The following is a 19,990-nucleotide window of genomic DNA, read 5'->3' as shown; positions in this document are numbered from 1 at the left end:
CCGAAACCTGAATGGAGCCTTGAACACGGCACTTGACGAGGGAACCCGACAACCAACGACCCCCCCCAAGCATGCGAGACACAACATGGTTGTCGCATGGGCACGAAGGACGTGCCGTTTCCTCGGGCAACCGGAGTGAAAAAGTATAAAAGGCGGTGCTCACAGGGGCAGGGGGGGACCCCCACCACCAAGGAACAACAAGAATCAAGAGGACCAACGGGACGCCCTGGATCCATGGGTGGTATCTTCTTTGTCTCTGTCTCTCTCTGTCTCTCTCTTTCTCCTCGTCTCTTTGCCAAATTGTGAAAGACGCGTTGCACGGGACTTGTTGGTCTAGTTGGGTTGTTTAGTTGGAGTAGTTGCCGTTGAGTTATTCCATGGAACCTCATGCCTTGCATTTTTGTACTATTAAATTGTTAAATTGGTTGGCTGGTGTCGTTTCACCTTAATTCAGTCCGGGGCATCACAAACCTGGTCATTGGTCCCAAGGGGAGGGAGGTCGTCCTGAACGGCTCCTTTCGGGCCGTGACAGCTGGGTGCCAGCCCGTCTTGCAATCACCACCTCAGTGAGCCCACGGGAAGACCCCACCTCTTTGCAACCTAGCCAAAGGTGCTGGAGCACCAGCCTTTCCCAAAAACCTGTTGCCAAGCATCAGAAAGAGGTGTCTGGACTGCAGTTCCTCCACAACCAGCTCTTGGCCACTTCAGACAGGGTCTCAAGACCCTCAAGGGTCTTCCATTTGCATGAGGGACCACACATGCTTCCCTCTGAGCCATCCAGAGGTAGATGCCAACATTGGGCTTCCAGGCGGCCTCCCCTGTGCCGTGGGTGGTGCCCACCATCGCCCCCACAACAACGTCCTTTGCACCCTCTGGGATCTGCCCAGTCTTGGTCCGTCCAAGCAAGAGCTGCCAGCTACGCTCTGGAGAAGCTGAAACCAAGATGCCTTTATGCAGGGTGATTTTCAGAACGCGCCGTGCACCCTTCTCCTTAAAATTAAGCCCGTTAATACGAGAACATCCCTGCCATCGCGAGGCAGGACGGGTGAGCTTTGATTTCAGCTTTTACGAGTGCCAGAGCCGCGTGCATGTGGCACTGAAACGGTTACAAACCCCCCACCCCAGGCTGTGTGGGCTCCTCTCTCCATCTCTGCCTGGCAGCCCCCAGACGGAGGGCACTTGAGAGCCGTTCTTCCAGAAGGAAGTCCACTCTCAGCTAATCAAGCAAAGCGGCTAATTAGCTTCCCGGCTGGAAGTGACTGGGGGGAGGGCGGCAAGGGCTGTCGGTGGGTTTTTACAGGGAGTAAAGTTGGGGTCAGGAAGATGGAGGCATCTCCTGCAGCAAAGCACGTGCTGGTGCAAACGGGTCATGTGTGCTGACTGCAGTGAAATTTAATCTTTTAATTGCTTGGGTGGCCGCAGGCATCAGCCAGCTGGTGGGTGGGGACCGTTGTCCCCAAAACGTGCATCGTCCCTTGCCTCCGACTGCAGCTCGTATCCCGCACCGCCACCCAGCTGCTGGTGGGTCAGAACCGATCGCTGCCGAATCACTGACGCTGTTTGCAGAAAAAATCCTCTCAGGATAGAGAGTGGCATGTCCATGTCACCGCGCCGTGTCACCGTCACCAGCCCGTCTCGCTCGGCTGCGCCCCTGGATGCAGGTTCGGTTCCCGCTGCCAACTCCAACCAAAGAATCACAGAATCACAGAATCGTTAAGGTTGGAAAAGACCTTCAAGATCAAGTCCAACCATCAACCCAACACCCTCATGCCCACTAAACCATGTCCCGAAGTGCCACATCCACACGTTTTTTGAACACCTTCAGAGTTGGTGACTCCACCACCTCCCCGGGCAGCCTGTTCCAATGCCTGACCACCCTCTCAGTGAAGAAATATTTCCTAATATCCAATCTAAACCTCCCCTGGCGCAACTTGAGGCCATTTCCTCTCGTCCTATCACTAGTTACTTGGGAGAAGAGACCAACACCCTCGTCGCCACAACCCCCTTTCAGGTAGTTGTAGAGAGCGATGAGGGCTCCCCTCAGCCTCCTCTTCTCCAGCCTGAACACCCCCAGTTCCCTCAGCCGCTCCTCATCAGACTTGTGCTCCAGCCCCCTCACCAGCTTCATTGCCCTTCTCTGGACACGCTCCAGCACCTCAGTGTCCTCCTTGGAGTGAGGGGCCAACAGGATTCGAGGTGCGGCCTCACCAGTGCCGAGTACAGGGGCACGATCCCTGCCCTGCTCCTGCTGGCCACACTAGTGCTGATACAGGCCAGGACGCTGTTGGCCTTCTTGGCCACCTGGGCACACTGCTGGCTCATGTTCAGCCGGCTGTCAACCAGCACCCCCAGGTCCCTTTCCACCAGGCAGCTCTCCAGCCACTCCTCCCCAAGCCTGTAGCGTTGCATGGGGTTGTTGTGGCCGAAGTGCAGGACCCGGCACTTGGCCTTGTTAAACCTCATCCAGTTGACCTCTGTCCATCGATCCAGCCTGTCCAGATCCCTCTGCAGAGCCCTCCTACCCTCCAGCAGATCAACACTCCCACCCAACTTGGTGTCATCTGCAAACTTACTGAGGGAGCACTCGATCCCCTCATCCAGATCATCAATACAGATATTGGACAAGACCGGCCCCAGAACAGCCCTGGGGAACACCGCTTGTGACCGGCTGAAGCACGCTCGATGCCTAACAGCAGAGCAGAGGAGGCACCTCAAACCCTGTTTCCAAACCAAACAGTGGATCCAGACCCGCCAAATCACACTCCATTACACTCTTTCTCACTTCTCCTGCCTACAGACGGGGAATTGCATCCACCCAGCATGCAGAAGGGATGCTTCGGAGTAAAGCTGTCCATGGGCAGGTCTCTGTGCTCACCCAACGCTCAAGAAGAGCGTTCTGCGGGTGAGCATGAACACCAGATACCATTACCCTATTTGTTTCCCCTCCTAGAAAGCTTTTTTGTCCCCCTCTTGCTTAAGTGGCAAATAATTCTGACACTCCTGGGAGGTCACTGCAGAAGCAGTGAATTACAGGGCAAGCAGGACGGCACATGGCCAACGCCGTCGGGTGATTTTCCACTTGCACGCCTCTTGATCCGGGATGGAGACTGCTGCAAAGCACCCCGATGTGGATCAGCTCGCCCGCCCGTGCCGTCACGGAGAGGCGGAGAAGGGAACACAGAGCACCGTGCTGGGGCAGGGAACGCACAGCATCAAGCCCTCCGGGTCCCCACTGCCAGCATGGAGGTGGAAAGCAAAGCAAGAGCTAGAAGTGCTTCAACTCACCTGCATCTCCAGGAGAACCCAGAAACTGGGGGTATTTGTCAAAGCCCAAAGCAACCAGGCAGGCGTCAACTCCAAAAACCCCCCAAATTCAACTGTAGTCTATAGACCTGAGGTCTTAAAGGTAGGAATTGGGATGAACGTGGCGTTAAAGAGAAAGGCTTCAGGCCACCACTTGTTTGCAGGTCTGTATTAGTAAAAGCATCCAGTGCAGGCGTCTACCCTCCCTGTTGCCACCTGAGTTGATCTGGATGATGCCAGTAGGTGCCAAAAACCCTACCTGCACAGGCTGCGATGGGGCCAGGGCGAGATGGGCCTGTCGGGGTCTGTGGGGAGGTCCCAGAGTTTGCAGAGCCTCAACACCACCGCCATCCTGGAAGGTGGTGATGACCAAGAGGGACATCTCCCAAACGCTCTGGGGCAGGACGAGGTGGGTCAGCTAAGACGCCTCCTTTGGCCACCGAGAAAGGGTGACCAAGCAGCCAGCTGGGCTGTATCAAGAGCAATTTCCTAGCCCCCCCCTAAATTCATCCCTGCTTGGGTTTTGAAGGCAAAAAGCGTGTTTTGAAAGAGGCGATGAAGGCACTGGGCCAGGCTCCAGAAGCCCAGCACACGATCACTCCCCACCTCTGATGATCTGCTCAGACATCGTCAGTTCTGGTGATTTTTGCTCATGTCCAAGGCATTAGTCCACATCAGCAGTAGTGAGAAGTCACGGCGTTTGTACACCTGAGCCACTTGTGCAAGCTTTACGAGGGGCATTTTGAGCTGCAATGAAGACAAGCGCGACACTGCATTATAGCAACATGAATCCATGAAAGCTGGAGGTGGTCGCTTGCTTCAGCACCTGAAATCCTGATCCCAGCAAGAGAAAGCTCGTATCTCTCTTACCAACAGACTCTGAAAAGCAGTTGGACCCACAGGCTGGAAGAGATGGCTTCGTTTCTCAGGAGGCTTTCCCACCTCCAGGGCTCTACGGAGACAGCACACCGAATCAGCTGGGCTCATTGTGATGACGGATTAAATCCATACCCACACAAACCTTTGCATTATATTCGATGCCAAAATCCTAGGAAAGAGCCTAGAAACCAGTTCCAGTGTGGGGAGATGTTAAAGCCACCACCCCACTGTGACAGCAGGCATTGGGGCGGACCAGCAGCACCAGGTGTGTCCTGCCCCTTCTCAAACTCATGATGGAGCCTAATGAAACCCACAGACCAGGAGCTCACCCTGAGCTGTGACCCCACCACCGGACAGCCCTGGTGCTCCTGTCCTGCTCCAGCTTCTGGTCATGGGTAGGAGCCACGCAAACGAGGAGCACCGCATGAAGGGGATGGATGGTCCCTGCTCCAAAGAACCATCAAAATATTTTTTAAAGGTTTATATAAGGGTGGTAGCAAAGCTAAAAAATGTAACACATGAAGGGACGGGGATGGGGAGGAGGATCAGAAGAGCACAAAGACAACACCGGTGTTACTTGCTGCCCCGTCCCCGCAGGTCAGTTGGTACCATGTGAGCTGTCCCACACCCCCACCTCACCACCGAGGCCACGTTACAGACCCCAACCCCGGTACCGGAGGGAAATTTTGGCTACCTGTAGTGGAGGAGTTGACCTTCTGCACTGTAATCCCGATAAATGTCATATTCTTTCTCAAACACTCCGGAAGGCGACGAACTGCAATACAGTAATAGTGAACAAGGAGTTACCAACGGTGACTGTGACGTGTGCGTGCCCTTATTAAGCTCCCCTTCACTTTAGGATTAATGAAGATGCATCCACAGAGATGAGTTCCCGGTCCCCACCAGTCTGGGCTCTGCACTTGGGACCTACTCCCACCTCCTTGCATCAAGCTTTGAGTCATTAATCAGTTGTTTAGCAGTTGACGACCAAGCCCTCCATGGCTGTGGTCTCCAGCTTCATTTCAAACCCTGCAAACACCACAGTCTCCCTTAAACTATGCTTATTGGTGAAGAACGACTGTAGACATGCCTGGACAGATCCTAAACATCTGATAGCTTTGTCCCACCCATGGTCCCTTCCAAGTGTGGCCTTTCCTCGTGCCTTGAGCATCGCTCTCGCTCCTTGCTCGTCTCAGATGGTCAACACGGGCAGAGGCGACGAGCCCCAGAAAAGCCCTTTTTGGCAGAGTTTCGTCTACCATGTTGCAGTCAGTTACATCTGAGCCCACAGAGCTCTCGCTCCCAGAAGATGGAGAAGGTCACAGCACCAACAGCTACCAGCCTGATCCAAGAGACACCCTACCTGAGTGCATTTGTTGGAGAAACACGGAAACAAGCATCTGGAGGTGCAGGATGGCATTTACGGGCTGTTTTTTGGACTAGCAGCAGCATAAAGCCTCTCCTAGAAGAGCAAACCCTTGCTCCACTTTCCCTTTGGCTTCACGCTTGCCCAGCAGCCTAGCATCCACGCCGAGACCCTCCAGCACTTCCCAACGAGGCACATGACCATGTACCAGTCTTTGTCTAAGGGCAACGCTTTCCAATATTGTTCATATTTGTTGCCAGTATTTGCTCAGCGAGCACAGGAAAGGTCTTTTTTTTGCCTTAACAGTCCTTCACTGTGGGGATGTGCAAATAATTAGGCTCGTTCAGAAAACACATGGCACTGAGCAAATTATTAGACATTTGCTCCGCATCGAAACTTAACAGCAAACATCTGGAGAAATAACTTCATTTTGAGCAGTTTCTGAAGAAACAGCATTAAACCCCTGCTATGTACACATTAAGACGCTCGCGTTAATGAAATTCAGATCAGATGTTGGTTTCAGAAGACGAAAAAAGGAAAAGAAACAAATCTTCTTAATAGGGCAGACCTCAAAAATTTTTTTCAAGCAAGAGGCAATAAAATTAAGCTTCTGTCAAAGCTAATTTTAATGAGACTTCCGAGCCCTGAAATTATGACTGTGTTGAATTGCTTAATCCCATTTTCCTCTCGAGCGCATGTGAATGAGCGCTCCTCCTCCTCCACAACACCCAGTGTCTTTTCGAGAGAAAGGCATCAGCTCTGATGCCCAGTGCTGTACCCAGATCCATGGCTCCAGGATCTCCTCCCGAACGGTCAAAGCTCCGGATGGAAGGGAATTAATGCTCAGGAAGCTTCCTAACGAAGAGTCCCACTGCTGAAACAGGTCATACCTAATGTTTGCTGAAGAGAAAGGCAATGGACGTGGGGACAAGACCTCAAGGAAGGTCTGCTGCAGGCAAGTTCTTGTGATCAAAGCCAAGTAAGGGAAAGACCCTCACTGGCAAACAGGTCTCTCTTCTGGTGGTAGGAACCCTGCCCAACCACGGCCTGGAGAACCTTCAACGACTACGCCATCTGTGCAAATCCCTGGTGCTGTGGGAGCTGAAAGGAGACTCTCCTTTTCTCCAGGGTTCCCCAGGAACCAAAGACTTCAGGACCATCTCAGCTTCCCTATGCAAAATCTGTCCATTTTCCCTACTTCACGGACCTTTTGGAAAGATCTGCAAGGTAAGAAATGTCCTCCTGGGCCAGAGCAATGGTGTCTCCAGCCCAGTACTCTGCTTCAAACCATGGCAGCAAGAGATGCTGTTTATGGGGAGCTCATGACCCCGGCTGCTGCCTGCAGTCCATGCCCTCGTGCCCCCCAGCACCCAGTCCCTGCGTTAGGGGTGACAGCAGGGAGTTGGCCTCCAAAGTACCCACTTCAGAGATGTTTATGGACCGGTTATCTAGAATTTATTTAATCCCTTCCTCAACATGCAGCAATGTCAGCCTCCAGAGCTTCCCACTGCAACAAATTCCACAAGTTTTCCACCCGCTCTGCAACTCACTTCTTCCTCTTCCTTCCAAAAAAAAAAAAAAAAAAAAATTCACCTGACCACCTTCTGCTCCTTCTGGCCCCCTATTTTTCAAAACGCTTGCAAGTAAGGGCACCCAGCACGTCTCCGTGCATCTCAGGGCAAACCTTCCCCGCTAAAAGCAACGTGAATCTGGGAGCAAGAGGGGGATGAAGTCTCCTCCGGGCGCCGGCTCCCAAAATCTCCATCTCTTCTCATGCTCACCTGACAGGAAGATCTGAGGAGCACAGATCTTCCACAGCAGCACCACAACCATCTGGCCAGCCAGTTACCAGAAAACGAGCCGACCGTAAATTCCCAGTAACGACGTCGGCTGCTCCTCGGCCAACGCGCAGCCGCTGGAATTCCAGACGCTTTCTAATGGGTTGGCGCAAAGGTTCTTCCAAACACAGCAGAGGCTGTTGAAGCGGCCGCAGAGTTACGCGGCTTTTAATATTCTGGCCGTGCCAGCTGGATGCAGGAGGTGAGGGACGTGTGAGCTCATAGGTGAGTGGAGGTTATTCACATCTGGCTTCAAAACCGGGATGAGATACCGACGGAGGGGAATTCTGCTCCCAATTTGGTGTTTCATGCAGCACAGGGTACAGTACAACCCTCGTCTTAACGCAACTCCTTCTGCACTTTCTATCCCAGTAAGAATTTGAAACTGGAGCTCCAAAACATGCCCAGGACCAGGGACAGGCAATGAGGCTGGTGAGACGGAAGAGTTTAACACGGTTTGCTCTCAAACACGCACGCTGACTTGGCATACATCAACACCTCATAATCTTTAAAGAAAGTTCTCTTAGGCTGCCACCTCCTCCTTTCGAGAAAAATCAATTAAAACCTCAGACAGCGAGCAAGGTCTCGCTGACATAACAATCCGTGCTTTAAGCTAATGCGCGGTCCAAAAACGCCAGGCAAGGAGGTAGGATTGAGATCAACTGGAGAGCTCCAAATCCAACCCACCAGCAGAGCCAGATCAGTTTTTACTGATTTTTCACTGCCGGCACGCTGTGGGTGGCATCGCTCCTCATTCGGGTACTGATGAGTCAGACCCGGCTTCGTTATCATCACAATCAGCTCTTACCAGCGAAGCCGCAAATGAGAGTGATGGCAAGGATGGCACCCGTCTGCAACGCCGCGAGCTGCGAGCTTCAAGGTCAGGGCCAGCACAGCGACGGAATACCTGGGGCATCCCCTCTGCTCTTCTGCATCTCACAGGAGGTGAAAACTCACCCCTCCGCTGCCACCACTAAGGTCCCAGTTGTTATTTTTTGGGGTGATTTTAGCGAGTTCTGAACAAAAAGATGCCATGAGGTCAGAGCCCGTAGACTGCCAAGACCAAAAAAAAAGACCCGGCTGGCTGACCTGTGCGCGTAAAACTGGGGATCTGGCTCATGTTGGAAAGAAACATCATGTCACAAGCAGAAGACAGTCAGGGAACTGGTGACCAGGTAGCCCGTTCTGGAGGACAAAGGTGCTGAGGGATGCTCAAATTGTGATGTTTTGTTTCATCTTTGATATTTGGAAGACATTTTGCAGACCCACTTTTGGTTCTGGGTCTCAAGGTTACTGATGTTTGGGATGCAGAGATCTGCTCCACTTCTGCTGGGAGCCATGGTCAAGATGGAGCAGGGGTCTCCACACCTCCCATGTTGAACAGATCAGGCAAGCAGAGCCCCTTCACCTTCAAGGGGAGATTGTGGGGGTTGGAGGGCATTTGAAAGAAGCTTTCCAGAACAAAAAGCCATCTCCAAGGTATTACAGCGTGCACCGTCCGAGTTTGTCTTGAGGCCGGGGGTAAAGCAGCTGGTGCACGAGGTGCCCAGACCAGACCCCACCTGGAGATGTGGAAGCTCGGAGTGACGATGGTCAGGGAGCTGCCAAAGGCTATGCTGTGTTAATTGTGGAAATGATGAAGCAGCAAGGTGGGCACGATGCGTGCTGTCATCAAAGTCACGGAGACGGCAGGCTGTGACATTAGGATGCCATTTTACACTCGCTGAAGGTGCATCTCCCTGAAGGTGTGATGTCTTGAGGGATGCAAGGGTCAAAGATGCCACCACCCCACCTGGGACCAGGTGAGGGAGGGGATTGCTTCTGCAGAGAGGGTCTATGTCCTCAGGAGGTGGAAGAGGGACAGATCAAGGAGCTGCTCGCCATCCTGGTTGGACTCAACACGCTGAGCCTTGGCTTGTAGAGCCAAGGTTTAATTCTTGGTCTTGCCAATAAATAAAAACGGTCTCCTTTGCCTGTTCGTTTCCCTGCTGAAACCTGGAGCCTGGTGTGGAGAAGGACCTCTGCAAGAAGCTGAGGGTGCTGCCTGGAGCAGGCAGGAGTGCTGCGACATCCATCCAGCCTACAAAACCAACAGTGGCTCAAGGCTTGCCCTGCTTCCCCGCCAGGCCAGGGGCTGGGTAGCTGGGGAGAGTTGGCTCAGATTTGGGCAACAGCTTAACTACAGGCAGCAAATCCCTCTAGGGAAGCAAGTGCTTCTGTCCAAACTGAGCAAAAACACCTCTTCTGCTGCAGGGACGTAGAAAATTGTCAAACCATGCAGACTCTCGGCAATCAGACTCAGACCCACAAAAGCAAAGATCCTAGAATCATAGAATAGTTTGGGTTGGAAGGGACCTTTAGAGGTCATCCTGCCCAACCCCCCTGGAGCAGTCATGGGGGCTGAAAGCTCGCAGACCTTCAAGCTTGCAGACCTTCAAGCAGCACCACCAGGATGATGACTCTGCAGACAAAGGTCCTCATGGAGACCTAGACTTGGATGTGCCATCAGCTATGGCATGAAAGCCTCATAAGCACAATACGGCACGTGAAGAACGGCACAGATCCCTACCCAGACTTTCCTGAGGCCTTTAGCACCACCAGATCATCATTTCAGTGTAATCCCGGGAAACACTTACTGGTGTGGGGCCTGGAGAAGCCCTGCTCGAAGATACAAGCCCTACAGCCCCGGTTCAGAGGCACAGCACACCACGCAGGGCGCAGGCAGGCCGATGCTCTCGGGAGGCGAAGAGGCTATTTGCCTTTTCAGTGTAACTAAGGACCTTTGACCACCCCACCAACTTCAGCAAGACCAACAGCACAAGCCACTCTACGACTGATGCCCGTGCGTGCTGCGCTACGTTCAAGCACAGGTCAGATTTGTGCCGGTCTGCAAAGTCCCACCAGAAAAACCTTTTTGTTGCTTTGTTCCCGCAACAGCGGGCTCGCTGCTTAGAAGAGCACACGTCGGCTCAGCTCCACCATCTCCACTGAGCCAACGGGCATGAAAAGCAGCAGCCCGAAGTCACTGGATAGAGACAGGAATCGCAGAAAGCACCTTAGTCATAGAATCATAGAATGGTTTGGGTTGGAGGGGACCTTCAAAGGCCATCTAGTCCAACCCCCCTGCCATGAGCCCTGCGGAGATCCCCCCTTGGCTCCCGCCGTGCCGCCTCCGGCCATCGGCAGCGGCTCCAGACCGAACCTTCGCTCCCGCCGCGTCCCAGCGGGCATTCGGCGGGATGGACTCGCTCAGCCGTTGATTCCGTCTGCGCAGAGACCTCGTCGGGGACGGTCCGGGCGTGCCAGAGGATGCCGAGTTATCATGGATGGGGCCCATCGCTGCCGGTGGGAAACGAAACCCGGCTGATTCGTTACAGAGGCAGGTTATGAAATGACGTTGGACGGGAGGGGGGACCACTGCTCTCCCCAGCGGGGCTCACCCCCTCCCACGAGCACGGTGGATGTGTCGCACTGGAGGGACGTGGGTGCTGTTTGCGTGGAAAACAAATTGATCCCTCGCACATCCCCCCCCACCCATGGAAAAAAAAACGGGGGGGAAAGGGTGAAGGAAAGAGCCTCGCAAGTGGCTTTTCTGACAGCAGAAAAGCAGCTCAGCGCAAATACCCCGCGGACCTCGGCCGCCGGAGCGCTGGCAGCAGCGGCAAAAGCTCTTCTGGGTCATCCCGCTTAGACCCACGCACACCGCCGCAACATCTCTAAACAACCCGCCGGGTCTAAGCGTGGGCTGAGGTCAGCGTTAACACCCGGCGGCTTGAAGCTCACCACTTCGGTCTTTTGGCAGCGGAGGAGGTCACGCTAAACACCCGTCGCGCTGGGAGAAGAGCGGTGACCAGTCCCACAGCGTGCACACAAGGTGTGTTTGGGTGCATCCCACCGCAGCTGGGGCAAAACAGGAAGCAAGAGTCGGCTCCATCCCTGGAAGTGTTCAGAGTCAGGCTGGACGGGGCTCTGAGCACCCTGCTCTGGTTGGGGACGTCCCTGGGGGGTTGGACTAGATGATCTTCAAAGGTCCCTTCTAACACAAAACCGTTTGATGATTCGATGAAAAGGCACACTCCTCTGAGGTGAAAATACCTTTCCTCTATCAAGGGGTCCTCCTGATGCCCCAACAGCCTGTTTCCATCTCTGCTGGATGCCAGCATCTCCAGCACTCCCCGTGGTGGCGGGGACAGACAGACAGACAACACTGATTATTTTCCGGGGCAGAAAAAGCACCTTCCAAACCTTGATGTTAAGCCCAAGCGGGGCAACAAGGCTCTGTAAGGACAGATGTGAACCCGGGCGCAGCTCGGCACAGGTCGGTGCTGCCCGCGGAGCCATAGTGGGTCCTTCGGAAGCCTTCCGCTCGCGGCAGCAGCCGAGGTGGAGGAAGGACAGCGGGAAACGAAGCCACGGCTCTGCCTGGAGCACACCTGGCTGTGACCGGGCTCGGCACCCGGCAGGCGTGGGGAGCTGATCGGAGGCTGGTTTTGGCAAGATCTCTGTAGCTGCGTCGGCTGCGGCTGCAAACAGCTCTCGGGTGCTTTTTCGCCCGGCACGGATGCGTTGCCGAAACCGCCCGTCCTCGGAGTCTGCCAAAATAACCAAAGAGATGGAGGAGCATCTGAAAGGGGCACGTGGAGCTTAATCCGGGCAGCCGGAACAGAGGGAGTGAGCCGGCGGCATTTGCCACCCAGCAGCTTCTTAGGTGCCTGATGGGACCAAGTGGGCGTTTGGGGGACGATGCAGGAGGGAGGGGGATGCTTCAGAGGGGCTGGGGGTCCGGAAGCCGCAATCCACCGACGCACGCCCCTTCCGTCCCTCCTGCTGCTCTGCCGGCGTCCCCGGCACAGCCCTGCGGATGCTGCGGGTTCGAGCCCTGCGCTAGCAGAGCATCCCGCCCGCTCGCCGTCGGCCGGAAACCACCGAGCGTCCCCGGAGGGTTTCTGCTCGCTCCCGGAGCAGAGGCCGAGCGCACCACGGCACCGCGTGAAAATGCTGCTGCCGCCGGCAGGCTCAGCCGGAGATTTCGTTGGTGTTTTTTTTTGTTTTGTTTTGGTTTTGTTTTGTTTTGTTTGTTTTGTTTTGTTTGTTTGTTTGGGTTTTGGTGGGTTTTTTTGGGTTTTTTTGTTTGTTTGCTGTCCCACTCACCCCCTCCCAGGTGACCTGATGTATTCCCGGAGCTCCCCGGGCGCGGGCAGAGTCCAACCAAAGGGCAGGATTCCCCACGCCCGGCCCAGGGAGGCTCTCCGAGCATCCCTGCCTTTGCTACTTCAAAAACTACAAGCACAAGCTCCTGAGACGCTACTCCTTCAATAACCCCTGCGTGCGGGAGCACGCTCCTTACCGGCAGATAAATGGGAAGATTAAGGACTTTTCTTCCTCCTGCTGCTGCCCCGACGCCAGCAGTGCCCTTCCCAGGGTGGGTGCCGCGGTACCCCCCACCCTGGGGGTTGAGGCTGCGCAGAAGACGTTACGGGCACGGATTTTCGCAGCCCAGAAGCCCAGGACAGGCAGCAGTCCCACGCTCCTCTCTTCACAGCAGGCTTACTCCGATGACTTCAGCTGCAACTGAGTTGACGTCGAAGAGACCAAAGCCCTCGGGGCAACTTTGTCAGGCTTCGGGGAGCCGACCCCCTGCTGCCTGTACTCCGTCCCGCCTCGCCGCCCCTGCGGGAGGAAAGCTGGCGTTGCCACAGCCCGGCTGCGTCGAAGACGCCTCCGCAGGCAAGCAAAGGCTCCCGTTGGTTCGTCATTACCGTTGCCCGCCTTTACGCCGCACAAGTGGGACGCAAACAGGCTTTTTCACAGCACAAGCCCCTACGGTTGCCCGCACGCGCCCGGCTCAGCTTGCCCTGGCGTATCGGGAGATAAGGCTCTGTGCTGATCTGGGGAAGAGGACAAACGCTTCTCCAAGCTGGCATCTTGCCTTCAGAGCTCTGGTGGCTGCTCCGGCTGTGACAGTGCCCACCAGCCTGTGGTTTCCCAAGGAGATGATCTTCTCCGTGGTGTACGGCGCCTCCGCGCATGGCAACAGCCTCCTCTGCGGTGACAGCGAGTTGCGGAGACGTACAGGAGCGTCCTCCGGGAAAGTCCTGTAGGAACATGGAAGCTTCCTCCTAAAAACTCAACCGGAGTCAGATCACTGCCAAAACAGGACCACCAAACCCAACGGGCGAAGGCTGAATTCCCTGTGTGATGGACAAACAGCTTCTTCCACTGCCACCAGCGAGGTCTTGCACAGCCTCCAGAAGTTAAGTCCCACTCCTCCAGACCCCAGGTTTCATGGATATGGAGGGTTTTTCACTCTCCATGGCTCTCGGGGACTGGGTGTCACAGCACCAATGTGCATCAAGCCCTCAACCCAGATGCTGGGCTGCTGCCACAACAGCAGCACCAGACCTGGAAGTCCCAGCAGTGAACAGACTCTTGGCTATTTTTTACAGCTGATACCCACCGAGCAATCCACAGCTGCGTTAAACAGATCACAGAATCGCAGAATCATTAAGGTTGGAAAAGACCTTTAAGATCGTCAAGTCCAACCATCAATCCAACACCACCATGCCAACTAAACCATGTCCCGAAGTGCCACATCTACAAGTTTTTTGAACTCTTCCGGTGATGGTGACTCCACCACCTCCCTGGGCAGCCTGTTCCAATGCTTGGCCACTCTCTCAGTAAAGAAATTTTTCCTAATATCCAGCCTAAACCTCCCCTGGCACAACTTGAGGCCATTTCCTCTTGTTCCATCGCTACTTACTTGGGAGGAGACCAACACCCACCTCGCCACAACCCCCTTTCAGGCAGCTGTAGAGAGCGATGAGGTCTCCCCTCAGCCTCCTCTTCTCCAGCCTGAACACCCCCAGTTCCCTCAGCCGCTCCTCATCAGACTTGTGCTCCAGACCCCTCACCAGCTCCGTTGCCCTTCTCTGGACATGCTCCAGATGAAGAGACACCTGGTTGGCCATCATTAGGGTAGAGCATAGCTGACAAACCAAAGCGAGTGTCTGTGAAGACACAGGCTGAAAACGCAAGAGATGAGAAGAAAAACTGCAATGGCAGCCCTGGAGCAACGTCTCTTTCCTCCACGGAGAAAGCGAGAGCGCACAAAAAACAAGACTTCACTGGGCCACCAATGTGGGTACTCAATCCCCAAAACTACGTACGCAATGGAACGTGTGATATTCAAGCCACCACCAAGACGCCCAGTATCCGCACAACCAGCCACCCTTGTTCAGAGGTCCACCTCCACGCTCATTCTAGTGATCTTGCCAAGAAAATAACTTGGGGAACTAGACACTTGGAGGCTGCTACTTTGGCCAGAAAAGAAACAGAAGGTGGCCCTCGTTGCAGACTTTAGCGTCTGGATGTAGACGGGATGCCTGCAGCAAGGAAGCGAAGGGACAGTAACGACGTTGCTGCATCGCCTGGTGAAGCCGCAGGTATCTTGGCGGCTGCAGGACAACCTACATCAAAACACACAGTCACAGAGCGGCTGTACTGACAGCAGCTCCCACTGTTGTGTGCAGAGAGGAAGCAAAGAGGTCCTCCTCCTCCTCCTTCACTGATTTAGTTAGCACAGTTCCCAAGGCCTATTATTCTGCTTTAAAGGAGCCTAAATCAATGACGGGTCGGTTTGAGCGAAAACCGAAGCAAGGCGATGAAACTAAAACTCACCTCCACAGGTGGGTTTCCGATGATGTCCCCATCAGACCTCACCGGGCTGGGTTGAGAGCTTCAACCAACCTCCGCCAAAGGCTGCTGTCCTCCCCCAGAAAAGGATGGAGCAGAAGCAGTCCCTAATTGCTTAACACATCTCAACACAGCTCGGCGTTTAAATGAAGACTCATCCAAGCTGCAACCTGAGCGGCAAGCACAGGTACAAGTTGCTCTTCTGCCCCAGCTGCAGAGAGACATAAGTAGCGAACCACCCCCACGGGTTTCCCGTGAACGTCTGCAGAAGTGCTACCGGATAAAAGCAGCACCTTAAACAACTCCTGAACTCTGCTGGTATGGGGGTAATCTAGAAAGCTTGACCCAAATTAACTTCTGAAGTGGAGGAGGGGGATGGCATTAAAGGCTTCCACAGACATGGGTCTACAGGGACTGAAGCGCATGCCAGAAGTCCTGATGGGTAAAATCATACCCAGGAATTGGCCAGAAGCTGGTCACAGAAAGCAAAACCTGCTCTAACCAAAAGGCCGACTGGTCCTGCTATGGCAGTGCTGCAGTTGTGCTGCTTAGCTATTGGAAGGGTGCCCTGATGTCTCCCCAGAAACCTTCTCTTCTCCAAAGTCATCCCAGCTCCCTCGTCTCCTCACGCACCATGTGCTCCAGCCCCTGCCCATCCTGGTGGCTTTCCATGGGACTCGCTCAAGTTTATCAAGTTTTTCTTGTCCCGGAGAGCCCAAAACTACATGCGGTTGCCCAGCTGTGGTCTAATGAAAAATAATTGCTTCCCTTGATCTACCAGCCATGGGCCTGGTGCTATGGCCCAGGGTGCTACCAACGCATGCTGCTCACCTGCATGTTAGCACAGAGCTCCCCAGGACTCCTGGGTCCTCAGCGGAACCGCTACCCAGCCAGCCACTGCCCAGAGAGGGTTAGTCTATCCTGACTGCTACATCTGGCCTCGCTGAGCCCCAGGAGGTTCTTCCCAGCCTGTCCCCACTCCTCTGGGTCCCTCTGAATGTCAGCCCTGCCCTCAAGCAGAGCAGCTTGTCTGCAGACAAAGGTGACTTCTGCCTCCTTCGCAGGTTATTGATAAGGATATGGAACAGGACAGGTCCCAGGATGGGCCTGGGAGGAGCTTCCCTCGCAGCCAACCATCAGGTTGGGTACGAACCATTAACCAGCACCCTTTGAGCCCGATGATCCAATTTTTTACCCACCTAGTAGTGTCCCTGTCTAGACTCCAATGTCCCAACTCAGGCACAAGGATGCCACGTGAGATACATCAAAAACCTTGCTAGAGTCAAGGCAGATGCTCCCATCATCCAGATACGTAGTCATATCATCACAGTCGGCAATCGGGTTGGTCAAGCGTGATTCACCCTTGGTAAACCCATGCTGGCCATTCCCAACCACCTTTGCAGCACCCATGTCCACAGAAACGGCGTCCAAGAGGACTTGCTCCACCATCAAGGTAACACTGACCAACCTTTAATTCCTTCGGGGTGTGGGCAGGTTGCTTCTCCCTCGCAGATGCAACTATACTCCTGCACGGCACTCCCTTGAGTAACCTCTTCCTTCCCAACCCAATCATTCCTTGCCCACACCCTCACTTGCCCTCTATTTTTAAGAAACTGCTGAACATGGCCAAAGCCTCTGCAAGAACCAAACCGAAGGCTAAAAGAGGCATCGGGAGACGTGCTTAAACCAAGGTGAGAACTAGTTTGTCACATCTTGAGACAACTGGCAAGACTATAAGCCCATCTCTCCACAGCAGCAAGGTCGTACATCTGGGGGAGCAGCACATCTGGGGAGCAGCACATGTGGGGGAGCGGCACATGTGGGGAGCGGCACATCTGGGGGAGCGGCACATCTGGAGCCCCACTCAGAGCTGGCAGCGTTTGCAAAAGGCAGCTTCGCGTTTTCTCCCGGTGGGACCCCTCTCCCGGCGGGGACCTCCACCCAGCTGGGGTGGAGGACACTTCGAAGGTCATTTTCCATTAACACCCTAAACTGCGGATTGCAAAGGCTCCAGTATAGACACGTTTGCTCCTGGCAGCTTTAGCGTGGGGATCTCTGTCAGAACAGCAAACACCTCAGCAGATTAAAAAAAAAAAAAAAAGCATTTTTTCCCCCCAAGAATAGGAAGCGGCACCATTTCACAGCAGCTCGGAGAGCAGTATTGCTTTTATTTTTAAAATAAGGGAAAGTAAGTCGACTGAAATAGCACAGCTTGATGGCAAAGCCAGGAATAGAAATGAAATCCCAGCGCCTAATCCTCTGTTCTAATCACTGGACTGCACGGCTTCATACTCTTAATTACAGCCACTGCTTCTAATAAAAGTTAAAAGATGGTTTTCTTTGCAGTTATGTAAACTGTACTTTGGGTCTGACGATCTACGTAAGCGCTTGGCTGCGTTAGACAAATACCCATCTAATCCGGAGTCCTGCTTTGCAGCGGGCAGCGGAGAATTCAAGGAGAGGATATTAAAAAGAAACAGGACTGAGCGCTTTGTCCCCAATTTCATCTTCCACCCTGGCTTAGAGCAAGAAATGCAAGATATGAACATTTTTCTCGGAAATATTTGAGAATGGTATGAGGAAGGGGGGTTACATCTTGAGATGCTGTTAGCTTTATGCTGGAAATGCATTTTCCACTCACCGTCGTCTCCAAACATCTGTGTACTTCTTCAGATGGTTCATCGCCCAAGAGCTCAGCTCACATCGTTATCGCTTTGACCGCAAGAAGCGTGCAGGACCAGAGCACGGAGAGCAAATGTGAATTAATGAAGGAGCCTGTGACACCCGTCGAGCCCAGAAGATGGGTTTCTGAGCAGCATCATGTTAGGCGTCTCATCTAGTGCCAAGCCCACCCAGCCAGGTGGGGCGAGACCCAGTGCGGCCAGCACCCAAGCGCCTGCGGCACTGGCAAGGGGGAAAGAAAATTGAAGCCAAAAGAAGTTGAGTGAGACAGTCTCCCAGCTGGGGGAAATCAAACATCCAGACAAAATGAGGATGCTGAGAGATCACAACTGGAGAAGGGGGATGCCCTGAAAAGATGCCCGTCGTGCTCTGGCTGGCCAAAGGCATCACTGCTCCCCACTGGGCAATGCCTCATCCCTGGGAACATCCCAGGTCAGGCTGGACGGGGCTCTGAGCAACCTGCTCTGGTTGGGGACGTCCTTGCTCATGGCAGGGGGGTTGGACTAGATGGCCTTGAAAGGTCCCTTCCCACCCAAACCATTCTACGATTCTGTGATTTGCTCTAGACCCCTGGCCAGAGGAGCCAACGCCAACCACAAAGCTCACCCAGAATTGGTTCAATAGTTGAGTTTCTTGCAACAAGGTGAGCAGAAGCATCTGTGAAACCATTAACTCTTCTCTCGATACTTAAGAGAAGGTGGCAACTATTGGTGACCCTTAGTATGGTGATCACAAGAGGTCACTCGCCTACGGGGGCTCAAGACCGAACATCCACATGGATGCCCAGCAGCAGAAACGCAGGTTAACCCAATTGACTTCCATGATCCTCATGACCTGCTTAGAGGCACTGCGAGAAATGTAAATAAAGGCACGAATAGAATAGCGTATTTCTGTTGGAAGGGACCTACAACTATCGTCCAGTCCAACTGAGTCGCTCTTTGACCAACTATGCTCATTAGGAGAAATCCACGGTGATGCCAAGCACCAGCAGATGAGAATCTCTCTTGGAGAGCAAGAGTGCCAGGCGTCTGTCACGATATGGGTGGGAATGACCCTGGCTAAGGCGATAATAGGGGTAAAACAAGACAAAAAAACTTTGGAAGACGGTGAATTTGGGAGCTCAGCTTTGTGTGCAGCCTCCGTGCAACGTGCAATCTGCTTGCAGCATGCGAAAGCGATGGAGAAAGACGCATGACCTGGAAAGTGGTTTCCTGCAGAGAGCTCTTGGCTTTAATTACAGTCCAGAGCCCGTTCCCACCCTGCTTCCCACGCTGCAGATGAAGCTGCCTGTCTCCCCGCAACCCCGATGGTTCCAATTAGCATCCTCCCCAACACCAGCCTGACGAGGTTTGTGAGATTGAGGATCGCATGGAACCAGCAGAAGAGTATGAAGCTGGAGGGGCTGCGTGGTAATCATTAAACCAAAAACCTTCAGAGCAACTCAACTGTGATGGATTCAGCTGTTTGAAACGGGCTGCCTGAAGGCTGTTTGGGTGGAAAAAGGAGCTTGAGCCACAGCCCTGCTCACCTGGATGCTGAACTATCCCATGTCCTGAGGACATGAATCTTTTTATTGGGCAAGGAGTGTCCAACAGAAGGTGAAAACGGGAAGCGAGAATAATCAGGAGAGCAAAGCAAACGTGTGCTGCACCTACTAGCAAATCCATATTGACCTTCTTATGCACTCGGTCGTGGCGGCCAAAGCAAGAGCAGTTTGGGGCAGGTCTATGTAAAAACCCTTGAGGTGGCCCTGGAAGCCCATGCCATGGTCTGGTGGTGCACCCCTGGAAGCAGGTCAAGGCTGTGGTCAAAGTACCATCTGTTGAAGGTCACTGCCTCGGATCTTGCCGGGTTCGTTCGGTAAAGTGGAATCTCATGTCTGCTGAAAAATAACCCAGTGACCTCCTGTGCAAGGCTTCTGGGGAACGAGCATGGCGAGGGGAACAGCAGGGCCGTGGCTGTTCTGATACAGGCAGCGAATAAAGAAGAGGAAAAAAAAAAAAATCTCCATTTCAATAATACCTACAAATTCCTCAAACATTCCCTTCCCCAGACTGGCAGCGTCCCTGTGGCAGCGAGCGGGGCTCCTTGGAGCCTGCTCTGAGGGCAGGCAGAGCCCGTGCCTGAGCTCCTGGCCACCGGAGCCAGGGGACAACCTCGGTCCCCCGACCTCTTGCTCTGCCCGCTGGCGGTACACACCGGCACTCGCCGTCTCAAAACACCCCGAGGA

At 53.9% G+C, this 19,990-nt stretch overlaps 1 protein-coding gene across 1 annotated transcript in view; it reads right to left on the bottom strand.

Moving 5' to 3' along the window:
• The window catches only part of ARHGAP39 (Rho GTPase activating protein 39), a gene marked incomplete at both ends in the record, with an annotated part of 56,177 nt that overhangs the window by 21,808 nt on the left and 14,379 nt on the right, over positions 1–19,990 (bottom strand). Inside the window, one exon of the mRNA XM_082015053.1 lies at positions 4,877–4,957. Coding sequence (XP_081871179.1) covers positions 4,877–4,957 — 81 coding nt within the window. The remainder of the gene's footprint in view (positions 1–4,876; positions 4,958–19,990) is intronic.

The sequence above is a fragment of the Phaethon aethereus genome, assembly GCF_964289735.1.
Source record: "Phaethon aethereus genome assembly, chromosome: 2".
Classification (NCBI taxonomy): Eukaryota; Metazoa; Chordata; class Aves; order Phaethontiformes; family Phaethontidae; genus Phaethon; species Phaethon aethereus.
Note: the sequence above shows the minus strand (reverse complement) of the source record. Positions and strands in the feature narration are given on the sequence as shown.